Source organism: Dasypus novemcinctus, chromosome 13 (genome assembly GCF_030445035.2).
Source record: "Dasypus novemcinctus isolate mDasNov1 chromosome 13, mDasNov1.1.hap2, whole genome shotgun sequence".
Lineage (NCBI taxonomy): Eukaryota > Metazoa > Chordata > Mammalia > Cingulata > Dasypodidae > Dasypus > Dasypus novemcinctus.
Genome location: NC_080685.1, coordinates 43,588,809 through 43,613,665, shown reverse-complemented (window position 1 = coordinate 43,613,665; position 24,857 = coordinate 43,588,809). Strand labels below are relative to the sequence as shown.

At 43.5% G+C, this 24,857-nt stretch overlaps 1 protein-coding gene across 1 annotated transcript in view; it reads right to left on the bottom strand.

The window, feature by feature from the left end:
- Nucleotides 1-24,857, bottom strand: part of UCK2 (uridine-cytidine kinase 2) — a 65,344-nt gene that overhangs the window by 15,342 nt on the left and 25,145 nt on the right. Inside the window, exons 2-3 of the mRNA XM_058310055.2 lie at nt 5,570-5,729; nt 4,691-4,787 (exon numbers count right to left, since the gene is read on the bottom strand). Coding sequence (XP_058166038.1) covers nt 4,691-4,787; nt 5,570-5,729 — 257 coding nt within the window. The remainder of the gene's footprint in view (nt 1-4,690; nt 4,788-5,569; nt 5,730-24,857) is intronic.

The window sequence follows — 24,857 nt, the reverse complement described above, 5'->3', positions numbered from 1 at the left end:
GAATCTCTGGGTTGTCCATGTGCCAGCTGGCCCTGAGCCCCAGCAGTTTTAACACCTACTCTCCAGTTCGGTGGACTTACCCAGGTCAGCTGACAGGGAGGTGGGGATGGACAACCACCACACCAAGGAGCCAAGAGAGTCTACAGCTGCAGGTATGAGAGCCCCATCCACCACCCATGTGGGATCGAAGACCCCTCTCAATTGAGAGGTGGAGTGGGCACTGCCATCCCAGGGCCCTCAGGATGGAGAAATAAAATATGGACTAGAGTGGACTTACTGGTATTTCATAGAATTTTTGTGACTCTAGCAATGGAAGAAATTACATCATTGATGTAGAGACAGTGGAAAAAGGAGCTGCTTAATGCAGGGAGGGGAAAAAGAAAGTGTGACATGGGGGCATTTTGCAGACTTGGAGTTGTCCTGAATGATATTGCAGGGACAGATGCAGGACATTATATATCCTGCCATAACCCCCTGAATGGACTGGGAGAGAGTGTAAACTACAATGTAAACTATAATCCATGCCGTTTAGCAGTGCTCCAAAATGTATTCATTACATGCAATGAATGTGCCACACTGAAGAAAGAAGTTGTTGATGTGGGAAAAATGGGGGTGTGGAGTGGGGTATATGGGAACCTCTTATATGTTTAATGCAACATTTTGTGTGATCTATATATCTTTTAAAAATTAAAAATACATTATTTTTTTAAAAAAAGACCCACAATGGGATGGGATCATTTAACCCTGGACAGCTGGGAGCCCAAAAAGTGGTTCAGAAAACAATGCTGGGGGGTGGGGGATGGCCAGTAGTCTAGGGTGGTTGGAAAATGTTTCATCAAAAAGATAGGATATGGTTTTAAAAAATACGGTTTAGAAATACAAGGTGTAAGGTTTATTAGGTGTAAGAGCTGGCAGGAGAGAAAAGCAAAACCTCTGTATCAGGAATCCTGCCGGATTCCTTTTGTTCATCCATGAGCAGGATGGAACTCTTCACATCCTGCTTCCCTGGACTCTGCCTCATAAGGCTCTGACTCCTGTCAGCTCCTCTCACCTTCCACTGTCCTATTTCAGGCCCTCGTGGATCTCTCACCTGGGCGATGTCAAAGCTTCATCAACAGCATCCCTGGATCTTCTCACTTTCTGCCGTCAGAATGCTCTTTCCTCTCCTACATAGTAGCCATCTGTGGCTCCCTACTGCCACTACATTTGGACCTGACCTCTGGACCTGACTGCCAAGGCCCTTCATGATCTGAGCCCTACCTCCTTCATCTCCTACCACTCTCTCCACTCAGACCCCCATCCCTCTCTACCCAGCCACCTGTGATTCCTCACCACACAGGTCCATGGCTATCACTGACATGCCTTCCCATCCGTTATGTTGGAAATCCCTTTCCCCAACAATTGCTTATTTTAGTAGATACAACCCCAGGTATTGGTTCTTCTGAGGGCTACAGAGACCCACAGGTTCTATGGTCATGGCAGATGGAGTTCAGTGCCATGTCAGTTGGCCCTACTTTGGAGTCTGTGTTTCTGTGTGATGGAGCTGGACTCAGATGTGATCTCTGTCCACAAGCCTCTCCTGTTATTTTCACCAGAACTGCAGTTGGTGCTGGGGTTTAATGTATACCCAGAGGACCTGAATCTCTGAACTGACCATGTGATAGCCAGGCCCTGAGCCTCAACAGACTTGCAACTCTGGTTTATTGGACTTACCCCACTCAGCTAACATGGAGGTGAAGATGGTCAACCACCACACCAGGGAGCCAAGAGTGCCTACAACTGAAAGCAGGAGAATTGCATCCAGCATCCATGCGGAATCTAAGCCCCCTCTTGATATAGATGTGGAGGGGACACAACCATTCCAGGGTCCACAGGATGGAGGAATAGAGTATGGATTAGAGTGGACTTATTGATACTCGATTCATGAACTATTGTGATTAGTAATCGAAGAAAATGTGGCATTGGTGTGGAGAAAGTGGCCATGGTGGCTGCTGGGGGTAGGGAGTGGGAGGAAGAGATGAGATGTGGGGGCATTTTCGGGACTTGGAGTTGTCCTGGGTGGTGGGTGCTGCAGGGACAGTTACCAGACATTGTATGTCCTCCCATGGCCCACTGGGTGGACTGTGGAAGAGTGTGGGCTATGATGTGGACCACTGACCATGAGGTGCAGTGGTGCTCAGAGATGTATTCACCAAATGCAATGAATGTCTCATGATGATGGAGGAGGCTGTTGTTATGGGGGGAGGAGTGAGGTGAGGGGGGTGGGGGGTATATGGGAACCTCATATTTTTTTAATATAATATTAAAAAAAGACCAAAAAAAATTCCTTATCTTTTTCCAACATACACATTAAATATTGCCTCCTCTATAAAACCTGCTCCAAGTATCAGCCCAAAGTTCTTTCTTCCTTTATACTCCCCTCACAGGCTCTTGCTTTAGCTATCAAGCTGCATTTTAATTCTTCAGCTGGTATTCTGCCCTGGACTGGTGTTCTTCGGGAGATAGTGAGCTGGGCTGTCTCTTGTTAACTTGACCCCTCACTACTCCCCTCTCTAAGGCTTTTCAGCCTACATTTCCCAGACTCTCCTTCCCTATACAGTTCTGGGTTAGTTGGCCCATGAGAGGAACTCACAGGAGAGATTTGGAAGATTAAAGTGAAAACTGTAGCTCTCAGGAAATCCTAGTAGCTGGACAAGGAAACATTGCAGACACTCCACGAGCTCCCATTTCAAGGCAGTGGGCCCAGGCGCAGCAGCTTCTTGAACTTTTCCATGAAACCTAGCTGCTTCTGCTCCAGCACCTAATGCTGGGTAGTCAGTGGAACTATTTTTCTGATTCTCTGGCTGCAGCTTCTACAGCTTCACTCTCCCAACCCCTTCAACATTCCTGTTAGCCCCAACTCTTATAATATATCCCTTTATTCCTGCAACATCTATAGTGGCTTGATTAGGAAAAGAGACATACACAGGAGGCGTGATGTATGGTATCCTGTTCTTTTGAATCTCCAGCACAGTAGAACCAGGCCCTGTATTAATTTCCTGGCTGCTAAAACTAATACCATACAAAGGGTTGACTTAACAACAGGAATTTACTGGCTCACAGTTTCAGAGGCTAGACAACTTCCTTCCTCCCAGGGTTGCTATCTTCTAGCTGGTCTGCAATCTTCAGGGTTCCTTGGCTTTTCCATCATATGGCAAAGCACATGGCAGCATTTCTCCTTCTGGGTTCCACTGACTTCCAGCTTCTGTCTGCTCCCGTGGTTTCTACCCCTCTGAATTTCATTCTGTTTATAAAGGACTCCAACCCTTTAAAAACCCAAACCTGAACTAGAGAAACATCTTCAAGAGATCCAATTTATACAAGGGGTTCACATGTAATTTTCTTTGTTATTTGCCTTGCAATGCATTTATTTAAAGGCTTTGTCAAAAGGCACGGCCCTTTCATGAAGTAGTTTAGGGGAAAGGAGACGGGGCATGGCTCACTAGTTTGTTTCAATAGCACAGGTTTTCAGCAGGACTGTTGTTATTTATTTAAATGATATATTTGAAGCTGAAAGTGCTGTCACAGGACCAGAGCTTGGGACCTGAACATGCCTGATTCAATCCCCAACAGGCCCCAGCAGGAAGTGCTTCAGAAGCACTGGTGAGGGGTGGAGGCAAGTGGCACCCCACTTTGTATCGCAACGTGCTCTCTCAGCTCTCTCCTCCAGCCAGCTTTCCCACATCGTCAAGGTCCAGTTCATGAAAAAAGCACAGGATGCATGTGGTATATCGTACTCAAGGCAGACTGGGAGATAAAGGCTGGGTTTATAATTAATATAAACATCTGGCAGAAGAGGAGGTATGAGATGTAATTTCTCATTTTAAAAAGAAGATAAAAGTGAGATAAAGGAACCAGGAAGGAGGAGTTAGAAAGCAGGTAGGAGAAACTTTCAAAACAGCCCAGAGCTAAAAGCAACATTTACTTAGCAGCTACTAGCCTGGCATGTAGAAGGAACCAAACTTGGCGCAATGTACCACTTAGGAGTTCAGAGTCTGGTTGGGAAGTCCTGAAAGATTTAATGTTAAAACAAAGACAGAGTGAGCAGAGAGCACTGTAGAGCTCTGAGGTGAACAAGTGTGCAAGCTCGGGGATCTGGGCAGCAGGAGTGGAGGCTGCCAGGAAAGACAGTGGAGGTCAAGCCACTCCTCTGTTACTAATCAGGATTGGCAGAACAGAAGCTTCACTGGAGAGGACCAGTTTGATTTGACTGAGATAGGCACCCAGAGGGCTGGTGATTCTGAGATCCACATCTACTGTAACCTCAGAGCCCTGGATCTCTCCATGAAAACCAGGAGAGCAGAAAGAAGGCTTTTCTTTGTTCTTTTTCCTGCCCTTCCTTCATCCCGCCCCTTCACATCTTGTTCCAGGAACAACAGCTCAGGGATGTGGATCCAGATTCATGAGCCATCCCTCAGAGTCAACGAAATGTCATGACCAGACCATTCCAGGAAGTGCCTGGGTGAACTCCCTGGCTCATGCCTGCCCACAGGCACACCATGCCCCAGCCCCCCTTCACAAGGCTGCTGTGTCATCAGCAGGGGGAGGACCCAGGCTGGAAGCCCAAGAAATGGGGAAGGGGGGCTCAGCACTCTGTGAGTGCTCTGAGGAGCAAAGGATAGCAATGCCCGGCCCTGAAGAGCTCACTTACCGGGAATGGGAGACAAAATCGTAAACAGGAATCTGGACAGTTTTCCCTTCAGTGATTTCTTTGAGCGTTTTGAAGATAAGTTCATTATCAAAGGCATCTGAAGGAAATCAAACTGTTAGAATGTTCCTTAAATATAAAATGATTTCTCCTATACTCGTGCACAGGGTATCCCCAACAAACCTGTATTTCATGTTTACATCAGACCCTAAGAAAGCATATCCCCAAAAGCCGGACTCCTACCCAGAGCCCAGTGAATAAATACTCCTTGTATCCCCAAAATGGAATTTATGAATGACTTCTGATCAATTGATTTCCTCTCCCTGGACATTCCATCTCTGGCCCCAGCCTTCTCTCTCATCCCTCTAAATTCAGGTTATCCTGGGGTTGGCATATGTTAACCTGGGAAAGCACAGTCATGACTAAAGGGAAGGAAGCAATAATCACCATGCCACGGGTTTTGATTCCAACAATCCTAAGAAAGTCACACCAGCTAGAGGAACAGTGCACTGCTCTGGGATTGTCAGGTCAAAACACATCCAGGTAGCCACCCCGGAACCTCCATCCCCCCCTCTTTTGCCAGCCAGTGAGTTTAACATACATGCCGGCACACTCATGCAGGGTGAAGGGAGGAGGGTGTGGTGCAAGCCGCTTCGGACTCAGAGGTTATGTTATGGCCCATCAGGAGTAACAGGTTTACACACGCCTTTGTTCAGATACAGATTCAATCAGTACTTAATGAGCCAAACACTACAAGATACATTTCAATAACTCTGGAAGGTAGTTAATAGTCCCCCATTTTATAGATGGGAAGACAAACTCAGATTAAGCAACCTCCTCATGAGCAGATCAGAAAAATACCTCCACCTCTCCCCAGCTCACCTGGGTGATCAAAATTGAACTGGCCCTTCAGGGCTTTGGCCTTCTGCTCCGATGTAAGGACACGGTAGAAGCTATCCTGGCTCAGGATGACCACCTGCTTCTGGCGATAGTCCACCTCATTCTGTCCCAGCAGTTGCACAATCTTAGCACAAACGGAAGACTGTAAGGAGAGAAGAGAATGCCAAGCAATGAGCGACAGGAGGTTTATGTGATGGAAAGGCAGGTCACAGATGCTAAGTTGATGCACCCTCCCCAAGCAAAGCTTTTGAAAGGATGAACCCAAAGGCTACCATTGTGTAAACAGGATTAGAAGGCTAAGGGGGAAGTCTGAGGGTCCTGAAGTCCCTTCCTAAACACAACATACCACTCTCAGGTATCTGCAGTAACAGAAGAGTGACAACAGTCATTTCTACCTCCTCTTCCTTAAATGACTTTCTGAAAGCCACTTATACTTGGTGACACTAAATTTATTCTGCCCTGCTTGTGCCCTGGTGCAGATAAATACAGGAGGTGGCAGAAAGAGGGCATGCCAACAATGTGCTAATGGGCCAGTGGGCCTTTGAATGAAGAAGTGGCTGTGTATCCATCAGCCCCTCAGCTTCTTTTTATACGTACGGAATCAAAAATCACAGCCAGAGATCTCAGCCAGTAAGCAGTAAGGCCAGGATCATGCCTTTGACCCTGTTGGATACTTTTGCTCTAGTCCCTAATCGCAGACTTCTTCAGCCTCAAGATAAACCATATGGCCTTTTCATATATATGTGCCATCACACATGGGGTCAAAGTGATGTAGGACAAACATCACCACCACCCAAACAACTTAAGGGCACCCCAAGGTGGCTAAGAATGGGGAAGCCAGTTCCAACTGAGTAACTCAAAGCTGCGTGCTTTCATTTGATAGAAAGTTTAACTTAAAGTAAGAATGTCTACAAAATCTCTAGAAGCCATAACCAAAGTCTCCTTATAGAACTGGATGACCTAAATAGTGAAGAAGTTAATATATTTAGGAGTTTCTTGGGCTTAACTTTAGGAATCTTACTCTTGAACTTATTTTACCAAGTGAATTTAAGAGGGGAAACCAGGAAATTTTTAAAGGTTACAAGTCCTATAAAGCTACATACTTCTTTGGCCAAATAAGGAAATAAGGAAAACCGGCCATTCTTGTTGTACTAGTCAATATAAATTAAACTGCTTTGTGTAACTTGCCCTGTTACACCGTACGTTGTGACACACAGCCAAATAAAGATCCTTGGAGGAACAGTAATATTTTAACTCAATTGTTAATTATTTGAAGGCAATTTATTTTATTTTCATGACAATTTTGCACACCGGCACAAAATACATTTAAAACCACTTTGGATTTTTGGAACTGCAGATATGTGTGTGTCCCCCCCACACACACACACACATTCAGAGTCAAGTAAAACTTGCACATGACTCAGACCAGATTCAAAAATAAAAATGCAAAAATAAAAATAAAAAACAGAAAAGAAAAAAACAACAAAAAAAAACCACGCTACAATAAAATCTAATAAGCTCTATATAATTAGAAACTAATTTTTAAAAAATTTGTAGTCATAATCTCATTTTTTTCCTAACTTCCATCTGCTTTCCATATTCCAAGGCTATGCCAAGGGAGCAAAGTCTAGACATGTAACCCTTACTCAAAGACAGAATTCCTTCTAAAAGTCATAAAAGCAAATGAAAAGAAGGATCTAGGTTTCATTTAGATTCTGGAGCCAGATGTATATAATTTATCATGGTTCTTCAAATCAAAGTATGTTTTATTTAAAGTTAAAACCCATTAAATGTATCTTAAACTAAGGACAATCATTTCCCTTAACCTAGGCCATTTAGTTACTGAGTAAACATTTCTAGGTTCAATTCCAGAAAGTTAGTGTGCATCACAATTCTCTGGCAAGGAGAAAGCACGGCTGTTTTGTTGGTTTCCTCTACTCCTCAACCTAAACATACTGAGAAATCCCAGGGCAGAATCTCTTCAGCCCTCAGGAGATAATCACAGTAGGAACAAGCAAAGAAGCACCCCAGGTTATCCAAGATTTTTGTTCTTTTCTTCCTCCTGGACACTGTAAGAAATGGGCCTAAAAGGCCTTAACTGTTGAACCTGAGTGACAAATACAGAGGAGTTCATTAGTCTTTTCTCTACTTTTATGTAGGTTTGAAATTTTACATGGAAGAGAGGGAGAGAGGGAGGGAATGGAAAAAGAAAGAAGGAGCCCTACAGAAGCTCCATTTTTGCCTTGAGTGAATGGTCTTGTCCTTACTTAATACTTTCCTCTCTCTGTCTCCTCTACTTTAATTTGGGAGCTACCCATTTTCCCAGTCCTGGCCTCCTCAAAAGGAGGGAACTGGTATGCAAAGTGTCATCTTATTCCCTCGTGAAAGGAAATATAATTAGTGGTTGGGTTTGAGAAGGCAGAAAATCTTGATCCTGTAGAAGGCTAAAGATGGGACTATGTGCAATTGCTACAGTTGGGCAAGACAAAAACTCACATAAGTAGGTGCTGACATCAGCATTACGATTATTTCAGTTCAAAGTGACAGAAAAGTCAAATTACAGGAGTTAAATAAACAAGATACAGTTTACTCTCTCGGCTTTTTATTTAGCCATTCCTCTACCTTTAACACAATATTGATACTGCAAGATGGCTGCTTGAGTTCCAGTCATCAAGTCTTCATGCCAGCCAATAGAAAGAAGAAATTCTTGGAATTCCTTGGAAATTCCAGGAAGCTGGCACTTAACACTCCTTCTCTAATTGGTCAGAACATAGCATAGTCACAACTAGCTACAAGGGAGCCTGGGAAATACAGTCACATGCCCAGCTAAAATTCAGGGGCTCTTATACCAAGGAAGGAGGAGAGAACTGAGATTTGTTTGGGTACACAACTAGCTGTCTCTGGCCAAGTATCTTATGTACTTTAGGATCGACTCTCTGGGACAGTAACCAAAATCAAAGTTGATTCTAAGAATGAGCAGGGCAAACTAAATCTTTGAAATTCCAAATTTGTATGTTTGTGTGTGTAGAGGCGGTGGTGATAGTTGTGGCTAGAAACCACTCAGAAGTAAATAGGCTCTGGGGCCATCCATGAATACAGAAACAGACGGCCTTGCGGGTATTGCCAGGGAAACATTTGAGCGACGGCTGTTTCTGCTATGCTGTCAGTTGGTTTGAGAGTTCATTTCCAGGTTCATAAAACTACATGTTTGGCTCTGCTCTCTTTAGAGTCACCAAGCACTAAAGTCATGAAATTAAACTGGTTCAGAATCAGCTGAAGGATAACGAACAAGAGCTAATCCTTACCCAGAGCACACTATATGCCAGGACCTGTTCTGAATACCCTACATACATAAACTCATTTAATTCTCAAATGAACCCTATAAGGGGGCGGGGGGGGGTATTCTTATTACCCCCATTTCACATAGCAGGAAACTAAGACAGAGGTAGATTAACTGACTTGGCCCAAGAAAAATCACACAGCTAATAAGCAACTGAACAGGTCTTTGAACTCAGGCAAGCTGGCTTCAGAATGAAGGCTCTAAAGCACTCCACACACTGCCTGTCTTTCCTTGTCACACCACTGGAGGATGGAAACCTCTTCCCAAGAGCCAAAGACAACCCTAAAACCATCAGAGATGTTGTGCCAACAATGTTTATTCTGAATATACACTGTAAACTGTGGATGAATTGTATGCTTTAGTAATATGTATCAATAAAACTGACTTGTTTAAATATATATATAAAACCAGGAAAAAGGCATGAGAAAAACTCACTTCTGATGCCCTAACAACTCTTTCTTTGCTAGAAAATGGTCTAAGAATATACTTCAGGAGGGTGGGACCAATGCCCCAGGAACAAAGAGAGCCCAGTGCAGGGGTTTGGGAGGATAAATGAGCAAACAAACTCTTTAAACCTTACCACATTACAAAAAAAATCACCACCTCACCACATTAAAACTGGTACACTCATATTGGCCATTGCTGTATGATCTGGCAAAATTTTCAGAAAGCAGTATAGAAAAAGAATCCTAACAACATACCTATTCTCTTACCAATGAATTCATTGACAATAAATGTTACAGAAACATGAGTAAATGTATGAAAAGGGAAACTATAAATTGCTGTGTATACTATGATTATAATCATGTGAAAGATACAGGTAAATAGGAGGAAACACTAGTCAGAAAAAGAGCATTGTCTTAACAGAACTTTCAGAAATTTTCTTAAACAGGAAAAGGGGACGGCTGGGGAGAGCTGCCCAAACTCCCCAAATAAAGCCAAGCCCAGTTAACAGTTGCCACCAAAGCAGAACATCAAGACCGGGCTGTGCCTGGTGTTCCAGTGAAGATGACCTCACAAATGAAGCAAAGTTGTGCATATAAAACAATGATTAATTCCATCCTCCTCTGGCTTATCCTCAGCCTGGATATGGAATTTGTATATTCGTCTTCATATTCCCACACAGGGCAGGCACAAAGGGCACAAATACAAACTGAATTAATCTAGGCTTATTGCTAGCTTTGGTGAATCTGCTGCTTATGAACCCCTCTCTGAAAAGCGGAAGGGAAGAGAAGGCCTGCTGGAGGAGCAGTCACATGTGAGTTTGGACATATTTTCTTTCCCTTTAAAGAAAGGCTAGCAGAGGGGTCAGTTGGGAGGGGGAGGCCCAGCAGCAAACAGAGCCCCTTGTACCAAGATGCATACCAAAGCCCACCCACCTGCTTCAGCTTGGCTTACAGAGCAAGGGGATCATGCCTAGTACAGAAATAAAGGTCTAGGACCCGAAGTCGCTCTGGGTAAGAGGTACAAAAAGAAAGTTGACTTTTCCCCATTTTAAAAAAGTGAACAGAAAAAAGAGCAGCATGATGTGCCAGTTAGATCCTCTGCTGAATCTTTCCAAATTGAAGGCCACCCATGGGCAAACATTTCATGTGGACTTAATAGCACAACAGTGCTTTATTTCATGAAATATATTTTAGTTAATGCTTCCTTTTCCAATAATTCTACCCAAACTGTGGAAAAACAGAACTTAGAATATCTGGTTATTGAAAGATATATTATCAAAAGAATAGTTACAAGCACAGACAGGAAGAAAATATTTGCAAATCTCAGATTTGTATCTGAAGTATATAACAATAAGAAAAACAAACCAAACAATTAAAAAATAGGCAAAAGTTCTGAGCAGATAACTTACCAAATAAGAGATGCAGATGGGTAATAATAAGCACATGGAAAAATGCTCAACATCAAGTCATTAGGGGGAACTACAATTCAAAACCATACTAAGAGACCCCTACATACCAGGCCAAATAGAAATGGAGCAAAGGAACTCTCACTCATTGCTGGGGAGAACACAAAATGGTAAAGCCACTTTGCCAGTGGTACAGACAGGTGGGAGTTTCTCACAAACTAAACATAAATGTACCATGTAATCCGGCAACCACACTCCTAGTAACCTACCCACTCACAGTTGAAGGCCACTTCATCCTAAAAGTTCCTTCCTTAGACGAGTGGTTTTTAAACTTTTTGGAGTAATAGTTTTCCCAAAAAATTATTTTTTTTTGCTGAACCCAATATGTAAATTGGATATAAAATCAGCTATCTTGTTAGCTTTAATTTGCTACGTAAATTCAAGTTTATGAACAATAGTCATAAAGAACAATTAGGCTGGTTTTTTGTCTTTTTTATTTTAAAGTACATAGATCACACAAAATGTTACATTAAAAAATATAAGAGGGAAGTGGATTTGGCTCAACTGATAGAGCATCCGCCTACCATATGGGAGATCCAGGGTTCAAACCCAGGGCCTCCTTGACCCATGTGGAGCTGGCCCATGCGCAGTGCTGATGCACACAAGGAGTGCTGTGCCACGCAGCGGTGTCCCACGCATAGGGGAGCCCCACACACAAGGAGAGCCCCGTAAGGAGAGCCGCCCAGTGCGAAAGAAAGTTCAGCCTGCCTAGGAATGGTGCCGCACACACGGAGAGCTGATGCAGCAAGATGACGCAACAAAAAGAGACACAGATTCCTATGCCGCTGACAAGAATCCAAGTGGATACAGAAGAACACACAGTGAATGGACACAGAGAGCAGACAATGGGAGTGGGGGGGAGAAGGGAGAGAAATAAATCTTAAAAAATATATATACATATATATATAAAATATATATACATATGAGGTTCCCATCTACCCCAATCCCACCCTAGCCCTTAAGATGTTCTGATTATTACAAAATTTGAGTTGAATTTTTTTATTAAATGAGTTGAAAACTTAGGTCCACACAAAACCTACACATAAATGTTCATTTTTTATAGCAGCTTTATTCATGATTGCCAACAACTGGAAGCAATCAAGATTTATTTAATAGGTGAATGGACAAACTGTGGCACATCCATAAAATAGAATATAATTCAGCAATAAAAAGAAATCAGCTATCAAGTCATGAAAAAACATGAAGGAAATGAAAGAAGTCAGTTTGAAAAGGTGATATAATACATGGTTCCAACTAGTGACATTGTGGAAAAGACAGAACTATAGAGATAATAAAAATATCAGTGGTTGCCAGGGGTTCACAGGGTAGGAGGGATATAGGTATAGGGGTTTTTTAGGCTAATGAATCTATTCATCCCATACTGTAATGGCAGATACTAGCATTATGCACTTGTCATTTGACAAAACCTATAGAACCTACAACACAAGTGAACCCTAAAGCAGTAGGCTTTAGGTAATAACAATCGTAACATGATTAGCTCATCTACTATGTACTAATGAGGGATTTTATTAATGGGGGGAAATGGGGACAGTTTGGTGGCACAAGTATATGGGAACTCTATACTTCCAGCAATTTTTCTGTAAACTTAAAACTGCTCTAAAAATAGTCTATTAATGAAAATATTGGTAAAATAAAAATTCAGAAATATAAATACAAAAATACTATAAATAATTAAAAATAAACATGGGGAGATGAATAAAATCTGATTCTTAAAGATTTTTCCTTCTTTTGGTCTCCTCCAACACGCAATTACACAACAGAAGGGAGAGGAAACCAGAAGCATGTGCCAAGTGGCCACTTCCCTTCCCTTTTGAGAGTCTCTTTTCTATCTTTGTTATTCCTCATAGCATTTGAAGACAGTGGTTTAACCCTCCCTTAGCAGCCTCAATTCCCTTAAATGTTTCCTTCTAGATTTTGCTAGATTCATCATTAGTCACCACCTGCCAGGCCTCAAAACTCCTTCTGGAATCAAGATAAAAATTAAATAAAAGAATCCTCAACGTGGCCTTTCACACAGACCACATTACTATGTAAAGGCTGATGAGTTTTTACCATACTGGATGCCACCCTACAGTATTAGGACTAGTCTCATCTTGGAGATTGGTTTTGTTACTAATTTGTGACACTGACACAACTATCAGCAGATAAAGGCCAAACTTTCATTTATGACCCTTACAAATATGCCCAACTAATTTTTGACTAAGGCACAAAAGCAATTCAATGGAAGGATACCCTTTTCAAGAAATGGTGCTGGAACAACTGGACATCCACCAAAAAAAAAAGTTTTGATCTAAATCTCAGTTTATATAAAAATTAACTCAAAATGAATCATGTTATAGCAGTCCTAGGAAACTAATACGTATACCTGGCATTTTTTGACAGGTGGGTTCCACTTTTTTTTTTTTTTAATGACAGAGAATGTGAACACTTTTCTCAATTTCTATATATGCATACTCTTGAACACACCTTTTTTTTCTTGTTCCAGAGGATATGTGTCATAAAGATATATCCTTTCCTGCAGAATTTTTCCTGGTGTTTCTGTGTTTGCTCTAATAGTAAACTGTTGCTAACAAGCATGTAGCTGTAGGAGTATCCATGTCATCAAATATCCTGGTTAATAATTACCATACATGTTAAACAGACTCAACCATTTTTAGATACTTCAACTATGCTTACACTGAGCACTGGATTCAATCTACTGTTTCCCTGGTGACTGAGAAGCTGCTGCTTCCAGATCCAGCTGTGTGTACCTCTGCTTGTTCAAAATGAGTGGCAGTGGTTAGGCTGCAGCTGTTTGGTCCAAGTTCCACTTAACAGAGCTTTACAATTTTGTTAGAAACACCCAATAAACTTCTGGGCAAGATAGAATTAAAAAGAAAAAAATCACCTATTTACCAAAAAGTCCTCAAAGGTTAAATATGGGTCCTTTAGAATCAGGCTTGGAGAACGCCTGGCTTGATTCCTGACTCTACCACGAAAGAGTTAAGTCTCAGGCAACTCCACCTCTTAGAACCTCAGTATCCTCCTTGTAGACTACCTTTCACCAAGATGCTGTATGTGTTAGTAGAATAATATGCTTAAGACAGGGACTAGTACAAAATAGATGGTCAATAAAAATGACTTTCCTCCCGAAGGCCCTCTTAGAGTTTCATTTATACCAATCTTCTATAAACAGTCCATTGGAAGGCTTTTTTATAACTCACTTGGAAGTGTCATGATTCCCGGCTATTCGCTTTTTTTCTTCACAGCTAACAAACGTACAGAACTGCATCACATCAACTTAACCATACTATGCGGTGAAAACAGCACACCAGTGATTATATCTTTTGTTTCAGGAAAGAGTAAGGAATCACTATTCCCTTATATTCAGTGTTCCTGCTGTAGTCACCTGAGAAAACACCCAGGCGGGGGCCAGTACCTCTTAATGCAAGAACCCTCTCCTCTAATGCCAGTTCCACCAAGCAACTGCAATGCCATTCAGCACCTTGCTTGGATTCCTCCATCAGACAAATGGCCCAAAGCCTCCTCCAGAGGGCTGGCTTCAGGATAAATGGTGAAATCAGGGGAGAGCAGGTTTTTGGTAGAAGAAAAAAGTAAAGGAACAGTCAAAGGAACGTATGGCAGAGTGTTTAGATAATGATGGATCAAGAGGGCACAATGAGGGCGGTGGACTTGGCCCAGTGGTTAGGGCGTCCGTCTGCAACACGGGAGGTCTGCGGTTCAAACCCCAGGCCTCCTTGACCTGTGTGGAGCTGGCCCATGCGCAGTGCTGATGCACATAAAGAGTGCCCTGCCATGCAGGGGTGCCCCCGCATAGGGGAGCCCCATGCACAAGGAGTGTACCCCGTAAGGAGAGCCGCTCAGCGCAAAAGAAAGTGCAGCCTGCCCAGGAATGGCACCGCACACACGGAGAACTGACACAACAAGATGACAAAACAAAAAGAAATACAGATTCCTGTGCCGCTGACAACAACAGAAGCGGACAAAGAAGACGCAGCAAATAGACACAGAGAACAGACAATGGCGGGGAGGGGATAAATAAATAAATAAATCTTTTTAAAAAAAGGCTCAATGAGAGGGTTTCAGCTATGGGAAGGGTGGAAGGAGAGAACAAATAATTCAACAGAAAAGGGTAGCCTTATTTTTTTTTCATTATAAAAAGATATTCATAACTATAGAAAAATGTACATATAAGTGAAACAAAGAAACAACTGGTTAACTCCTACTACCCAAGATAAATATGGTCAATATTTTGGCAAACATTTCCCCAGGCGTCTTCATATGTGTGTGTGGTAGCTCGTTTCCAAGGGGCTTTCTTCCTGGTATGGTCTAGCCTTTCCTCCTGAGATGGGGTCTGCTCAGTCAAGCCTATCACTGACTTCTTTTCAAAACTTTTTTTTTTTTAAGCTTTAGATTACATAAATATTACATAAAAATACAGGGGATTCCCATAAGGTCCACCCCCTCCTCCTCCTCTTAAGATTTGAAATTTAAAATCTTCTTTTACATTTTCACTTTTCTATTTCTATCTCAGAATTCTATGATCTGTCCATGTTTCTCTGTTAAATTTAAATCTTGGTCACTGACACCCAAGATGAAATTCTGGGTTTATTTTTTGTAGTTCTCACCCTGTTCTTTCTTTTATTGTTTAAATTTTTACAATTAACCTTGTCCTTTATAAACATCTCAATCTTCTTATCTCTATTGCCCTTTTCAAGGTGGTTCAAAAGGCAGCCTGTTTCCCCATATCCTAAAGGAGATCTTACTTTTTGCTGTTTAAATTTGCTTTTTTCACTTTTAAGTGAGGATGAATATCTTTTACGCCTAAAAGCATGTTTTTCTTTTTTTGAAACCAGTCCGTTGATACCCTGTTGAGTCCTTGGTCTTTTATTTCTTACTGATTTACAAAAGTTCTTTATATATTAGGAAAACTAGTCCTTTCGCATATGTATCAAAATTTTCTTTCCAGTTAACTGCCAACACTTCTATTTCTAAGTAGTTAGATTAATACTCTTCTAACGAACGCTAATATCATCTTATATTTAGAAAGGACTTCCTAACAGATTTTTAATGAATTCCCCCACGTTCTCTTCTCAATGTCTATGCCTTCTTTACTCCTGCAGCCCTCTCAATCTTTGCCTTAAATCCCCAAGTTCACAATCATATCAAAGGAGGACCACCAGAGGGCACCAGCCCAGCAGCTCTCTCAAACTTGCCCTGGGAGACCAGACACGCTGGGAGCACAGAGGGTCAAGAACTAAAAGGAAATGAGATCTAAGACAGTGGGTGGTAAGAAACTTCCTGTGCAGCTAGCTACAAAGAGCTTCAGAAAAACTGCAGCTGTGTCCCTCTGGACTTCATCAGGAAAGAGACACAGGATCTGCTTTCAACCCTCTGGCCCACAGCTGCACACATCCTAAGGGATGACCAGGCTTTGTGGCACCACTTAGCAGAAATCAGCAAGTTTGGAACAAATCACAGAAGCAGGCCAGTTTTAAAGCTATTTTTCTTTAAAACACAGGCATATATTTTCCACCCCATGTAAGATATGTTCTGTTCAGAATGTGAAGCCATGTTTCTTCTTACCCTGACAAATAAAAAAAAAATTTAAAAAAAAGGCAACAAAAAAGAGAAATGGAGAATTTCTGCACAAACAGGTCTTCAACAAAACATTAACAATAACAACTATACATATCATTGGAGACAGGAAATTATGAAGCATATTAAACACCATGTGTTTCTAATTCCACAGCTTGATAAGCCCCTTCTACTTTCCCATCTCACATGAAAAGGTACCTGTAGATTTCTAGAAAACAGTATACAGAAAGTTCCTTTATTATTAATTTTTTAAAAGATTTATTTATTTATTTAACCCCCCCCCCCCCCCCCCCCCCCGGTTGTGTGTTCTGTGTCTATTTGCTGCATCTTGTTTCTTTGTCCGCTTCTGTTGTCGTCAGCGGCAGGGGAAGTGTGGGCGGCGCCATTCCTGGGCAGGCTGCACTTTCTTTCGCTCTGGGCGGCTCTCCTTACAGGGCACACTCCTTGCGCCCCGGATTCCCCTACGTGGGGACACCCCTGCGTGGCAGGGCACTCCTTGCGCGCATCAGCACTGCGCGTGGGCCAGCTGCACACGGGTCAAGGAGGCCCGGGGTTTGAACCACAGACCTCCCATGTGGTACACGGATGCTCTAACCACTGGGCCAAGTCCGTTTCCCCAGAAAGTTCCTTTAATACAGCTTCCTACAGTGTGCAGTCCTTCCATAGTGGTGTGAGAGGCGTGACTCTTCTTCCAGCATCATTCAAGCAATAAGGTTTGTGTGAGTAGCAGAGCTAAGCTAAGCACCTCCTTTCATACTATATTAAAAGTATCAATTTATGTCACTGCTCTCCTCTCTACCACTACTCTATAATCTCAAAGGCAGGAATTCTATCTTTTTTATCTTTGTACACCTAGACCAGTGCCAATCCCTCAAAGAGAAGCGTGTACTGCAATCTACGTGACATTTCTCAGGTAGATAGATGCCTTCCAGGTTCAGAATGCTCACGGTAGCACCGACATCAAGATCCTTGGGGGAGGGAGACCTTGTCATATAATCCTCTGCATGTCAGTTATAGAACTCAATTCACTCATTAATAAATACTTAATAAAAAGCATCAATACCCTGCATTACTAGTTACAGATGTCGAGCCAGGCTGCTTACTTCCTGGAATACACTAAAAGCACAGCATATACTCCAATTTCCCTGAGTTAACTTCCTCCTCCAGTCAGACTTAAAAGACTGCTCCTGATAGCACTGCTCCCTGCTCCTTTTCTTTCTCTACTTCCCACACCGGCCTACCACTCAGTTTCCAGCAGACTCTCCAGCCCACAAAATTAACTTAAAACCCCAGGGTAATGAAGGAGAATTAGAGTTTCTGCAAAGTAGGCAGTAAGCAATTAGGCCTGGCCTCACCCCTTTATAGAAACAAGAAGCTTGGCATGGGTGCTACCACTGGTGGTGGAAGAAGTAAAGGCTGGTTGTTATTTGCTGTAATTACTCATTAACCTAGTTAGCCACAACCCTCTCCCTTGCCATGCTAACTCATCTGGGTAATTGGCTAGACCTTTTTAGATTACCCTTTACTGTCTTCTACAGGCAGATACTTTGCCTGAAGAGCTACCTACTGAAATGGAATGGATAGCTTTGCAGTGACTCTTTTTTGTGTGAGAGAGAGATTGAAGATGACAAGTATTAATATAATATAGAAGATATTCCTAAGAAAAAATCATAAGGAAAATATATACAAAATTGAGTGAGAAAGAACACCAATTGTCCCAAAGGATAAAAAGAGGGAAAAGGGTAAGCAAAAGAAGACATTGAGAATGACAGTTTTTCTGGTTTTTATCTACTGCGGCTCCCACTGCTGCATTTGCCAGGCCTACACCGGGGGACCCAATACAGCACTGTATTTCCAGCAACAGACACGCTGCACCTGGGACCAGGTGTTCAAGGAAGCTACTCACAGCACTGTCAACATCAAGCATCAAAAATGTTGCCCACAATTTGGCAAGAGTATGAAAAATGTTTATCCTTCTAGCCAATTATTCCACTTCTAGGAACTATCCTGAGGAAATTAAGAGGAAGGCAAAATTTTCTTATGAAGATGTTCCATGCTCAGGATACATTAAATGAAAAAAGAAAAAAACACAAAACTATATATACTATCAACTTTGTCCAAAAACCAAAGTTCCATAGACTTTCATTTTAAGAAATTCAGCCAGGGGAGTGGATGTAGCTCAGTGGTTGAGTGCCTGCTTCCCAAAATAAATTTTAAAAAATAAAAGGAAATTCATTCAGAAATACAAGCATTAATGGTGGTTGCACCTGGGTCATGGAAGTATGAAGCATTGTTTTCTTCTCAATATTACAATTATTTTATATATACCCAGTAATAAGGCTCCAAAAGTAAGAGGTCCAACCCAAATTCCCACACAAGATGACCTTTCTTCTTTTTTTTAAGATTTATTTCAACCCCCTCCCTCCATTGTCTGCTCTCTGTGTCCATTTGCTGTGTGTTCTTCTGTGTCTGCTTGTATTCTCATTAGGTGGCTCCAGGAACTGATACTGGGACCTTCTGGAGTGGGAGGGAAGCGATCATTCTCTTGTGCCACCTCAATTCCCTGATCTGTTGCATCTCTTATTGTTGCATTGTCTTGCTGCGCCAGCTCTTCGTGTGGGCCAGCACTCCTGCGCAGGGCAGCACTGTGCATGGGCCAGCTCGCCACACAGGCCAGCTTGCCTTCACCAGGAGGCCTTGGGTATCAAATCTTGGACTTTCTATATAGTAGACGGGAGCCCAACTGCTTGAGTCACATCCGTTTCCCAACATTTATTTCTGAAATGTCAAAACTTATCTTACTTATGGTGCTTAAAAATGGCTGCTAAGGGGGAAATTTGTGCACTCTAGTGATATTTAAAATGCATTATCATAGGGGAGCAGGTGAGTTCAATGGTTGAGTGCCTGCTTCCCATGTATGAGGTCCAGGGTTCAATTCCTGGTATCTGCTAAAAAAAATTTTTTTAAAATAAAAATCTATTATCATTAAGACAAGTAGTGCTCAGATGGAGATGGAAAAAATTCTATGCTTCTCTACCTTCTTTGGGCACTGAGTCTGCCACTACAAAAGCCAAAGAAGATGCAAATAGGTTGTTGGAAATAAGGCACAAAATATTAAAATATGTAAGATGACTCCTACATATACCCATTCACAGAAAACAGCTGAGGTGGCTTGTTCTCCAACTCACAACCTGCCCCCCCACCAACTTCTCTGCTTGTAACACTATGCACCACCACTAATTTCCTGTGTCCCCAGAGATGAGCCCTCAAGTGCCTGAGTCTCTAAGGATCAAGTGCAACGCAGATCTCTAGCACACTGGGGCTACCGGCACTGGAGAGATGGTGGTCCCTGGCCTCCAGAAGGACATGGGGACAGCTGTACATTTTTCTCTAGGCCCACAGGCACGCACATGATCATGCTTCCCATGTTCCCAATCTGGATGGGGACAACTGAGACCCAAAGAGTAAAAATGATCTCTAGGGAGCCACCCACCATTCAAAATCCCTGATTTAAATAGAGCTTTGCTTTCTCTACACAGGGAGATCCTCAATCACAGTTTCCTTTTTATTTTTACATGCAAGTATAACAAACTCCCAGAGTTCAGAAACCATATAATGGGAAGTAAAAGAGAAGTAACATTTGTTCAGTGCCTCTGCGCCAGGTACTTTTTTTATTCTCATTTACAAGTGGACATTAAGGGCTTAAGTGTCTGATCAAGGCCTCTTAGGAAGGGCCTGTAACGGGTGGGCTGAAACTAGACCCCACCTGCCAGGCTCTAAAGTCAGTGGAGACAGTTTCACCACCAGCAGGCAGAAGACACCTGCCTGTACTTTTAAGGAAGTTAAACAAGCTGACATAAGACTGGAGACGTTCCATTCACTAACTGCTCCTTAAGTAAACAAAGGCTCAGAATACTTCTCAGAAATCTCTCCCTACCGTTGAGTTTTTCCAAGTGTTGGTACTAAAAGGGGTTGTCTGGGAGCAGATATTAAGACAGCGGTTGAGTGCCTGCTTCCCATGTACAGGGTAATCCCCAGTACCTCCTGGGGGGAGAGGGGAGGTAGCAGCTGTCTGAAACCCTGCTAAGGGAGGTTCCAGGCAGATACGGTTTTTCCATCAATGGACTTCAAGCCTCCAGTTATCTCAATTGGCTATGACCTTAAGGCTCTGGCCAGTGGCAAGTGGACCGACTTCAGCCCTATGGGCGTTTCCAGCCCTATGGGCGTTTCCAGCCCTGTGGGTGTTTCCTGATCGTGGACACTGGCTATCCTGGCTGGGCGCCTTAGGATAGGCAACCCTCCAGGGCAGGGGTGAAGGGATCAGCTTCAGAGCTTTAGCACGTGATTACTCAGAAGGAAAAGGAAAAGAGGGATTAGGAGGCCAAGGTGGCTGTGATGTTTTCAGTCAGGTTTTTAGCAAGGATTTCTACCAGGGGTGATAAGAGAATGACTCTCTTTTCAATAAGCCAGGACTTTCAAACAGGAATCATTAAAGGAGAAAAATGGTGAGGGCCTCCATCAGAAAATCCTTTCTATCTCCCAAGGACCACCCAGTAGTTGTAGGTTTACTGAAAATGATAAAATAATTTCGTGAAATTGTGAAAGTGGTATAATGAAACCAGTACATATTTCCCTGGAGGCAGAATCGCCCAGTGCAGAGAAATAAAGGCTTGAGTTAGAGACCTGTATTTGAAAATTCAGATGTAGCCAGCCGCTCAGTCACTGTGTGACCTTGAACAAGGCAGTTAACTTCCTTCAGCATCAGCTTCTTGACCTCTAAGAGGGACAGTGGGGACCATTCAATAAATCAGTTAGTTTTACCACTGTCCTAACACAGTGTCCTTCCACTGCAGCACCCTCTTCTTTCCTTCCTTCTTTCTCTCTTTCTTCCTTGCTTTCTTTCTCTCTCCCTTATTTCTTTAAAAAATATATATATATAACAGTTTTAAGATCTACTGGTAAAGTATTAGGCATTTGAGGCAAATTATGTAGGTAGTCTTTAACTTCTTAGAGTTCATCATCACAGCCCCAAGGATATTAACAAAAATGAGGAACAACAGTAAAAACTAGTACATATTAAATGAAGATTAAGATTTTAATTTGCTTGAACACCATGGATAATTGCAGGGAGGTGAACTGGAGTCCTAGGGTCACAGTCCCCTGACCTTTTATCAAATTGTATCAACAGGGGAAAGCAAGGGAAGACTTCAAGAGAGAAAACGGCAGCTGGAAATGGTGGTGGCACGTGGTCTCAGAAACAGTGCTGAAGGGGGATGGGGACAAAGGTGGACAAAAGAGCAACTGGGAAGCTGATCCTGAAAGGGAGGCAGCGGCTGGGGTCAACACAGCCTGAAAGCAGACAAGAGGACAGAGGGACAGAGGGTGAACATCTCAAGCCTGATCTGCACACAGTACAACAGGAATTAACTAGGGCAGTACATGAAGTCAGGACAGGGGCAGGGTGCTGATCAGTGTCCAGGGATACTGTGGGAGAGGAGGCGTCTGTAGAGTTACAGCAGAAGATGGTCTGAGCCTGCTTCCAAGCTGTGAGTGCTGAACAGTGAGCTCCTGGCCCCAAGCAGCAACCCACAGAGGAAAAACTGGTCACCCCCAGGAAGCCTGGAGGGTGAGCAGAGGGTGCTGCAGTGGAAGGGGAGGCCTGCTGTGATGGGCAAGGCGGGGGTGGGGGGTGGAGGAGGTGGAGGGCAGCAGGGTTCAAGAGAAGGCATGGGACCTCTACCCCACTGAGGTTGGGAGGCAGCTTTCACTTTCAGTCCAACTGATCTTCTTGACAGGGTGCTACTGTGGTTCAACAGGCAAGGGACAGTTGGGGAGATGTGCGCAGAGGGCACGAGGACTCTTCATGGAGCAGAAACACATCTATCAAGGATAGTAACAGACCACAGCAGATGTCCAGCTGAAGTTAAAACCTTTAGACAGCAGCCGAACATCAGGACAGCAGCAGCAAGCAGTCTTCAGCACAGAAGACAATGGTTCTGGACTAAGAGGGGCTCCTTCCACAGACATCCAGAAAATTCAGAGGGAACAACTGGTGCCAAGCTGCAAAGAGCCTCTTCAACAAGGGAAGATGGAAGGATGGCTCCCTTTTAAATCAAAGTCTAAAACATGGCCTTGTCAGGTAGATTTAATTAAGGCCCTCCATTCTGTGTGTAATAAATGTTGCAACTCAGTAAACTGTCTTATCTTCTTCATTCCTCAAAACACAGTTATTAGGGAAATGGATGTGGTTCAAGTGATTGAGTTCCTGCCTACCACACAGGAGGTCCCACGTTTGGTTCCTGGTGCCTCCTGGAGAAGACGAGTAAGACAGTGAGCTGGTGCAATGGGCAGGCAAGGCGAAATGACCCTACAATATGACTCAACATGGAGATACAAAGAGGAAAGACAGTGGGACACAACAAAGGAGGGAGTGAAGGCGACTCAGGCGATTAAGTGCCTTTCTCCCAAATGGGAGGGTCCAGGTTCAGTTCCCCATGCCTCCAAAAGAGAAGACAAGCAGACAGAGAAAGCACACAGCAAATGGACAGAGAGCAGGCAGCTGAGCACAAACAACTGGGAGTAGGGGGATTAAATAAAACAAATCTTTAAAAAAAAAAAAAAAAGCTAGTAAACATGCTGTAAGTAACACAAAGTAATCCCAGCAGAAGATTCATTCCACAGTGGCTTTATCCAACAGATGCCAGTCTAGAGAATCTTATTCACAGTTTACCCACACGCGTTGCTATCAAAACAATCCTAAAGGCCTCAGAACGATGATGAACACATAAAACAGCTTTGAACACGGCTGGAAGGCCTGGCTATTTCCACTCACCTTTGCCTCCTGGTCCGTGGCCTGGCCATTGAGAACCTCTTTCTGAAGATGAGAAATGAATGAAAGGGACAGTTCTACAGTACAAGGTGCCGAAGCTGCTAAAACTCGCCCTCTCCTGGGCTGAGAGAGGTGCCCCAGGCAGGCAGAGAGGGCAAGGACCACCTGTAAACACTACAGAATGGGATATGACACAGGCGCTGCTGGCTCAGCAGCTTCTGGGACATGTCCAGACATTCTACGGCAAGACCTGGTATAACCTTCCTGGACTTGATCACTCTCTCCAGAGACAGATTCCCAAGCCCGGCACAGCAGAGCAGCTGACAAATCAAACTAATGTAGGCAAAGCTGCCAAGAGGTCAGCTTGGAAACCAGTCATTCTGTGACACCTGTGGCTGTACCAAGAGATCCACATACACATGCCAAGAGGCACAGAGCACAGAAAGACCCACATGTGAACCCTCAGTCCCATCTTTTTTTTTTTAAGTATTTTATTTATTTACTCCCCCCACTCCCCCACCCCCATTGTTTGTGCTCTCTGTGTCTGTTCAGTTTCTCTTTAGGAGGCACTGTGAACCGAATTTGGGACCACCCATGTGGGAGAAGAGACGCTCAATTGCTTGAGCTACTTCAGCTCCCTAGTTTGTTGTCTCATTGTCTTTCCTCTTTGCCTCTCTGTTTGCGTCAGCTTGCTGCACCTGCCTGTCGCGCCAACTAGCCTTTTCCAGGAGGCCCCAAGAACCGAACCTGGGACACCCCCCCATGTGGTAGGCAGGAACTCAATCGCTTGAAACACATCCACATCCCCTGTCCTTTTATTAGCTGAGCAGTCTTGGGCAGATTACATAACTTTTGAGCCTTCACCCACTCCTCTGGAATGGAAGACAAATACCTCAAACCTCACAAGAGAGGTAAACGGGCTATCAAGCTCTATGTGCACCTGCAGGCATAGTGGCTAAACACTCCATAAAGGCCAGTGGTGCCTCACACGTCACCCTCACACACCCAAATGACACAGCCTTAACTCATGAGTTTTTGTAATAGCCTGAATGCAAAAGGCCCATCTCCAGTCTTACTACCCCACTCAGCCTCCTCTTTTTCAGAGTGCTAATTCTAGTGCCAAGATGCTCAAAATCCCTCTACCACTCTCTATCCCTCCAGGAAGACACAGGGAAATTTCTCCTACAAGACACATCAGGCCTGGTGAGAGCATCTGACCTTCTAACATGTGAGGAATAAGCTGACAGCTTAAGGCAAAGAAAAAAAAACAATATAGAAACAACTGAGAGGCGGAAGAAGGGGGGGGGACAGCAGATAACGGTCAGATGAAGCCAGCAGCAGGTGAAGGACCTGGCATGCAGTGGTTACGGGACATCAATCAACTGCCTTTGCTTGGCACAGACGGCTGACAAGCTGACCACAAACTGCTCTTCCTGCCTCTCCCTCCCTCCTACCATGGACCAGGCAGGGGCACTCACTGCTGTCTGAGCCCTCACACTTCTGCATTGCTGCAGATCACTGTCTGGAATGCCGCCCTGCACAGGCTTCCACCCTCCTTTCCAGTGTGGCA